Source organism: Elaeis guineensis, chromosome 4 (assembly GCF_000442705.2).
Source record: "Elaeis guineensis isolate ETL-2024a chromosome 4, EG11, whole genome shotgun sequence".
Classification (NCBI taxonomy): domain Eukaryota; kingdom Viridiplantae; phylum Streptophyta; class Magnoliopsida; order Arecales; family Arecaceae; genus Elaeis; species Elaeis guineensis.
The window spans coordinates 36324335-36332115 of record NC_025996.2 but is presented as its reverse complement, the minus strand read 5'-3'; the positions used below and the strand labels follow the sequence as shown (position 1 = coordinate 36332115).

At 35.6% G+C, this 7781-nt stretch overlaps 1 protein-coding gene across 5 annotated transcripts; it reads right to left on the bottom strand.

Moving 5' to 3' along the window:
* Nucleotides 1-624: 624 nt before the first annotated feature.
* LOC140857453 (vacuolar protein sorting-associated protein 54, chloroplastic-like) lies at nt 625-7652 on the bottom strand. Of its 5 annotated transcripts, none has more exons than XM_073256314.1 (5): nt 7511-7652; nt 6629-6709; nt 6279-6536; nt 2025-2084; nt 625-1156 (listed from the first exon to the last, which is right to left on the bottom strand). In XM_073256314.1, the coding sequence occupies exons 1-3, from the start codon at nt 7621-7623 to the stop codon at nt 6398-6400; spliced, it is 333 nt and encodes a 110-aa protein (XP_073112415.1). In that variant the 5' UTR covers nt 7624-7652; the 3' UTR covers nt 625-1156; nt 2025-2084; nt 6279-6397. The 5 variants fall into 5 exon arrangements, with proteins under 5 accessions (XP_073112415.1, XP_073112416.1, XP_073112417.1 ...); XM_073256315.1 differs by having other exon boundaries at nt 625-1153; XM_073256316.1 differs by lacking the exon at nt 625-1156 and adding an exon at nt 4989-5086 and having other exon boundaries at nt 1628-2084.
* Nucleotides 7653-7781: the final 129 nt, after the last annotated feature.

Sequence of the window (7781 nt, the reverse complement as noted above, 5' to 3'; positions counted from 1 at the left end):
CGCGTCTTTCAATTGTCTTTTTCCATTAATGCCTTCTTAAATATGATTGCCTTTTTGCACAAATACCCCTTCCACAAACCAGTTGCTTCCATAGGATTCAAAACAAGCTTTTTTGTAGAATGACACCTTGTCACCGAGCGTTGCTTTATCGACAATGGGTTTTTTTGGTAGATATTAATCTCCTACTGTCAAATCGGTCCTTTAAAGCTTTTCCTTTTATATTTTGTCAATTCGCAAAGAAAAAGCATGTTTGACACTTGATTGAACAAATCTAATCCTGGATTACGTACGTGACTGGCAAGAGAAAAATCATTTACGAAAAAAAAAACAATATTTGAAAGGGCATTCATACAATATACAAATTTACCGGTTATATATGCGAAATGACTCTTTCTTTTTTCATTTATAGGTACATTGTTTATGACAGAATCGAAGTCAAACTAACCTTACAAACTAAATACAGATTAGACAACTACCCAAACCACAAGCAGTGACAGTATTTTTTGCAGAACTCCACTGGATAATAAAATTTTAAATTTTCATCTGTTAAGGCAAAGAAAATTGCAGCAGAAATAAGCATGCCCAATACGTACATGAATGACATAGATGATGAAAGAACAAACGAAAAAAGAGACCACATATTCACAGTTGGATCAAGCTGAGACCAGCTGAGCTCCAATTAAACGAATGATTCAGTAAACAAGGAATTGTGATGTTACGGTGGACTGCTAAAGAATAGTAAAATCAAAATTATGTTCCGATATAACCACACCACACCGATATAACCACACCACATCAAACAGTCCAAAGATGGCTATAGCCAGTTGTACCATCTCCATATATCACACAGTTTAGATATATAATATCTAGGAGTGAAACAGAACTCAGCTCTGTTGCAGGCTAAATAAATAAAGCTAGTTAAAAAGGCAGGGAATTGATACTTGGAAGATCTTCGCACTTGTAACCTAGTGACTAATCACTGTTTACAGAGACCAACATGATAGATTGGCTAATGCAAATGAAGAACAAAAACAAAGTGGAATTGCTTACTAAGTCAAGTAATTGCAACAAGAAGGTAGAGAACCTAAATAGATGTAGTGCAACAGTGCCCCGAAGGTCCATGACAGGTCTCCGTTTCCCTTCGAAAAATGAACTGCTGGACGACAGAGACAATATTTCTCAGGAAAAGCCCAAAAGGAAAAGAGAAGCTCTAGTTTCAACTCAATGCTGAAAGCATCCGCCATCCAGCATAAACCCTCAAAAATAATATTGGTAGGATACTGCAGAGATCTTCATTGATAATTCTGATGAAAATTAATGATATCCATGTGATGTTTAATTTTCACATCAGCATTCAGTTTAAGAATGGTAGATAAAGCAGATAAAAAATAATTAACGGTACAGAATGATAGGTGCCATCCACAACAGCCATAAGGTGCATTTGGTTTATAATAGCCTGTATCATCACTATAAAGGAGCCTTATCAATCTTCATCAAGTCCCTTTACAGCTAACCACCTTCAACCTTGAATTTATGCCGTCATCTAAACAATCAAAATTTGTCCTACTAAACCCATAACACAAAAGATCACCGCATGTCCTTTAAGCTAAAATGGAACAGTAATGTGTGCATCAAAATAGACATGTAATAGGCTGAAACTTATTTTACAGTGACAATGTTGCATTGTTGCTTTCAGTTGATCACCTTTATGAGAAACTACAGCCTTTACAGAAACCAATTCATGAACCACCAATCAGGCATGTTGCCTGACATTTACGAGCTTACAATAGAAGCATAAAATGGCGAACAGTTCCAGCTCCAAAGAACTAAATATACATTCATTGGTAAAATTATTCTTCAGCATTACAACAATGGCTTCACACAAGTAGCTCAAGGAATCAAATTTAAAAATCCGAGGAACTATCGCTTGGCTCTACCAATAGGATTTAACTAAGCACAAAACTCCAACTGATAAAATGTAACTAGAGAGAATTTTTCATCACTGTGTTTCACGGGAAACTTACATCTTAGTGACTCCATGTCAAAATTGCTCAGGCATTCACTGGCAAAGGAAAGAACAAGACCTGCAAAAAAAACTTATACATAGTTACCTGTTTGCAGTAAACTTTTACGAGATAAATACCATCATGTACACTCCCAGATAAAGAAATATTAAGCCAATCATTTTGTCACCACTTCAGTTTTTTTCATGAATATACCAAAATCATTACAAAAAAAAAAAAAAAGAACTAAGTTCGCACTGTTTTGTACATTACTCAACATGCAACAATTAGATATATGATGATATTAAACAGTCATGTTAGAAACAAAGAGTGGGTCTCATCCTTGGAGTTTGACTATCCTAACTGGATAACTATCTTAAGAATTCAAGAACACAATTCGTGCAAGATGTGCAATAGACATTATTTATAACACCATGCAATCATTGCAATTCTCAAATAGAAGAAACATACGCAATTCTGACATGTTTGGTCAGCTTCCAGTCATGATAAACTAACAGAGAGTTGAACTTGATCCTTTTATCTCTTATCACTAATCATCAAGGGCTTTAAGTAGCAGTACATAAAACATTTGCCATACAATACATACTGCACCACTAGGTCATTGACACAATACAAAGGAGGAATGTCGTATACCATCCCACATGGCATCTACAGTAGTGTATTGGACTGCATCATACACAGCAAATCGGGGTGACATGCTAAAATAAGGAGCCAAAATTCATCGACACCGGTAAGAGATTGTATACAGGTAGCCAGAATGACCCACCCTCACATATTTGGACAGGAAGGCTGATATCTCCAAAGAAAAAAAAAATCACAAATTTGATAGCAAGGAAGACTCCATCCATTTAAATTAATATTTTGATACTTTGTCATAATGAAATAATGTGCATATGCTTTTAAGAGGATGTTGGTTTTGAATTTATAAACAATAACAAAATGAAACTTTAATAGGATGTTAGCATAAATAAGCAACACTGTTTATAAAAATTTATTTCAACAAATTAGCAATTAAGCCCATAGTCCTTGCCATTCTGTGGACTAACCAACTTAGTGTTTTACACATGCAGATGGCTTTCCTTCATTTTTTTTTTCCCTTATTAACAGTTTTGGACTTGTTCACACAAGTGATCTTGTTGAATGAACCTTGAACTCCAATGAAGATTGATTGCTCCTCATTGGTAGTTGAATCCTCATCTACAATAGCATGCATAAGAATATAATTATGCTTTCTAGATGAATGAATAAAAAGAGCACTTCAAAAGCGATGATAAGCACATTGAATCACTGAATCTTTTTCCAATGCAAGTATAACAGCATTCTGGTAAAATAGTGAAGTGAAGGTTAATATACCATGTTCTTAAATAACACCAAAATGGAACAATACAGCTGGTGCCATACAGTTCCAGCCAAAAACCGGCACCAGAATGCATCTGAGTTGCTTAAACTTGTTAAACCAAGGCATCCCACTCAGATCCGTTTGTTACCAACCGGTACAGGCTGGTACAAACCCCCTTTCATCCAATATGATTGTGGCCAAAACAGGTTGGAACGGCCCAGAATCAAGACTGATTTGACCAGTACTGTAGCCATCCCAACAAATCCACTTTTTTTTTTTTTTTTTTTTGAAAAATGTATGGTTGGGGGACTAGAGGGGCCAAGGCATCTTAGGGGGCCTTTAAGCATCTCATGAGAGGCTAAGCCTCTCTTTTTGCCCGAGCCAAAAAGAAAGAAAGAACGGAAGCTAGAGGAAAGTGGAAGGGGGTCTTCACCGAACAAGATGCAGACAACATGGAGGAAAGAACCATTGGACCCAAGAGGCTCTTCCACCCCCAAACCCTTTTTTGGACCAAAAATTGGCAAAACTCGGAAAATTAGGGGAATCCATGGTTGATTTTTTCCTGATTTACTTGAATTTCACATATGTTGTAGGGTGCACAGCACAGTACAACGTAAAAATTTTATTTTTTGCCACATATTTTATTTCTTTATAAATTATTCATATTTTCATATTTGAATATTAATAAAAATAAAATAATTGGAAATTGAGTTTGAAAATTTCTACCACACTTACAGCCATACTGTGTGCGTGCTGCTAGATTATTGATTCTGGAGTGTCAATGCCAATATCAACACTCTAGTATCAGATGACCACTAAAAACATAATTTAAACACTAAAAATTACAAAACAAAATCACTTCAGAGCCTTCATCATGAAAAGAAACCAAACAAAACCCTGAAAAGCAAAAGGAAATAAAAATTTGTCAGCATCCAAGTGTTGGACCGGTAAAAGCCCTATACCTGATGTCAGTACTAAACAAAGCAATACCATATCGTTCCAGCCAAAAAAGGGTAACAGCCCTGGTACCAATATTCAAAACCTTGTTCTATACCATTCACAACAAAAGTAAAACAACAATCTATGAACTGATCCACATTGAAAAAGTAACAGATTAAAAAGGCTTCTTAGTACTAACTTCAAAGCAGGAAAAAGTAGTAACTAGGTAGAAGTTTCACCACCTGGACTTTGAAAGATGAAAACTGCCAGACCAAGAACAAATATAGAAACATTAAGAAGGCTTTGCCTCAAGGACCATTTTGACTACTAAAAGCTCTAGCAACCTCACTTGATCTCTGAAAGACTCCTAATTTAAGTGAAAGAAATTCCATTTGAATGAGAAGATGCTATACATAATGTTTGCCAAGTTTTCTCCTTCTGAAAGATAAGCATGATCCAATTTCAGTATTTTCTGTCCCTTTGCTGTAATGCACACATCCAAAAAATTGAATTGGTCTTCCAAGAAAGAGACCAAAGTCTAGTTCAGTAGTGGAATACAATAAATATTGTTATCAATGAATTAGGTGACTATTGGAATTAAAAAAAAAGGCGCATGGAAATCAAAATTACGAGCCAAGAGCAAGATCCTCATCCTGTTAAATAGTTGTGTAGGGGTTCAATCCTACCTTGATGAGAGAATAGGGCCAGCTGCTGTCCCCTGGAAACCAATATTACCTCCTAAAGGAAAGGAGGGGGGAGAGAGAGAGAGAGAGAAGCAGCAGCGCTGGGCAAAAAAAAAAATTGGAGGACATTAGCAGGGTGGGAACTTTGTTAGGGGCCAAAAAAGGTTATCTGCACTTTATCAACAATTATACAGGAAGGTTATCAAACCTTATGAATCATGATATGATAAAAAAAGTCTATTCCAACATACTTTCTTCTGACATGGAACACGACTGAGAACTTAGGGTGCGTTTGGTTACACTTTTTGATTTTTGATTTTTAAAAAGTAATTTTTATTTTTTTTATTTTTGCTATTGAGTAAAACCAAAAAAGCAAAAAATATGTTTGGTAACTATGTTGCTATAAAGCAAAAAGCAACGTTTAGAGATGACAGGTGAAGAGCTCGACGAGAGAGAAAGATTCGAAAAAGAAGGGAGAAGAGGGTGGGGAGGTGAAGAGCTCGACGAGGGAGAAGGGTTCGAATTCTTTACTTTTTAGTTTGGCGTTTTAGACGTGAAGAAGCAAAAAAAGCAGAAAAGCAAGTTTTGGAAAGCAAAATTTTTTTGCTTTGCGTATAGTAATTATTTTGATTTTTTTGATTTTTGCTTTTTGCTTTTCATGGTGTTACCAAACATTGCTTTTTGATTTTTGCTTTTTAAAAATCTAAAAGCAAAAAAAGCACTTTTTTAATGGCTAACCAAACGCACCCTTGGTGTTCAGAACTCCTGCTGAATGTCTGTTTACATATGTGCATATGTATAGCACCTACTTTGCGATAGCATGTTCACATTCTGGAACATAAATAAACATCCAATGGATCAGTCTCTGAAGAAAATGTTATCTTGGACGATATTTATTGCTCTAATTGACTAGACTGATAAAAACATTGCTAGAGAAATGCACAAACCATGAAGGTAAAAGAGGTCCTCACATATGTTTGTACATATGCATCTAGGCCCAGAAATGCTTTTATCAGTCTAGCCAGTCAGAGCAATAAATATCACCAATCATGAATAACCAAATCATAGATAACTATGCAACAAAAAGAGAAGAACACATTCTCTGACAGTCAAAACTTTGGGTCATTCAGTGCCAAGGCTGTCACATTTAAGAGAGAGAGCAAACATATACAAGAACCACTCAGTGAAAATTCAATGGGCCTTATGGAGCTACAACTGTCAGAAGCAGCATGTATATTGTACCAATAGAGAAACTACAAGTTCATTAGTATGGTGATTTTAAAGAAAAGTTACCTGAATGATATTGTGTGATGTAATTGCAGAAGTCTAAGATCCATTTCCTTGTCTTGTAATGAAGTTCTCACATGACAATCTTCGCATAGATACAGCTAGTTTCTACTTTACATGATCATTCATTGGCCTACTTTAGTTCCAAAGTGCTCTGCCAAGAATTCATCAAGAAGACCAAAATTTGGCACACCATGTTCACTTGAGTTGTCAGAAGGCAACTTGCGAATACATCCAAGAATATGCTGAACATCTCGGCATAGTCTGGTTTTTAAACAATGGGCATCAAAAGAATCAGATTAACAAATGATATAAAGCATTTCAGTTGAAACAAAATGACAATATATATAGTACACCTGTTTTTGGCTTGGGGAGTGCTGGCGTCCAACTTTGAAAATGCTTCAGAAATATGCGAATGGAAGATATGAACCACTTGCCTGAGTTTATCAAAAAAAATGTAACTGTTATTGGCATTTACTAGCTTGGTCATTGCTGATTGATAAGATAACCATTGTATTGGAAGAAATACTTGAGTGGTTCACAATTTTATAAGAATAAGGGGTGATCATGATACTTGTCGCCTTGATATGAATATGTTTCATGTCATTTGTATCTTAGCATCTTTCCAATATCTATTGTAGTGGTCACAAACTACTCTTGAAAATATCTAGCCTTTAACAATGTAGTGTAACCACATTATTGAACAACAGATTGCTAGCAGCTTAATGTCATACAAGCAACATGTTTAGTGAACTTGTAAGTTCTTAACCTAGACAGGCAGCACCAGAATTCCAGAATTCTATTATTTTTTATATATCTCAGAAAACAAGTAAAAGATTGGACAAAATGGTGAAGAAAATAAGAGTTTGCATTCTTGGATGATATAAATCATATGAGAGGGTAAGACCAGTATAAATTCATAAGGTTTATTAATTTGAAAAACAAGACAAGACAAAGCCAGCAATGCTGAACTCAGAGTATGGCACTAACGCCAGAGTTAAAAATACAAGGTGTATCACATTCTAGGATATCAAGTCCCAACTGTAGATCTACACACATTCTCCCATTTAACAGCCTTGATTAATAACATATTAGTTTTCTTTATCCTAGTGTAATTCTATTTCAAGTCATGTTCCTACCAATGAAAAGAGGGATATGCATCAAACCTAACAAAGCATTCATCTGACACTGAACATGGACTTCAAGGTTATTGATTTTATACATGTCAAATTCTTCACCTGAAAATTGCTTGAACATCAGCCTCAAGCAGTGTTTGAGACAAAATACGATGGAGATATGTAACTTCCTGGAGATGAAGTAAATAGAGAGAGAAATTAGACCCAGTCACCATAAAATGTGTGAAATATTAAAATGCACAGAATGCAAGCTAAAATGATACACCTTTAATATCCAACAATGCAAAATGAGTGTGACAACTACTTTTCTGAAATGACATGCATAGAGAGAGGTGGCTACTGTGCTTAATGAGCAGCCAGCTGACTATAAAGC

Excerpts from the sequence above, each read along its gene's own strand:
- LOC140857453 (XM_073256314.1), bottom strand. The coding sequence starts at position 7,623 with ATGGTGACTGGGTCTAATTTCTCTCTCTATTTACTTCATCTCCAGGAA. Across the intron at positions 6,710-7,510 it reads GATGTTCAAGCAATTTTCAG|GCAAGTGGTTCATATCTTCC; the intron begins GTGAAGAATTTG and ends TGATAAACTCAG. Across the intron at positions 6,537-6,628 it reads ACTCCCCAAGCCAAAAACAG|ACTATGCCGAGATGTTCAGC; the intron begins GTGTACTATATA and ends TTTAAAAACCAG.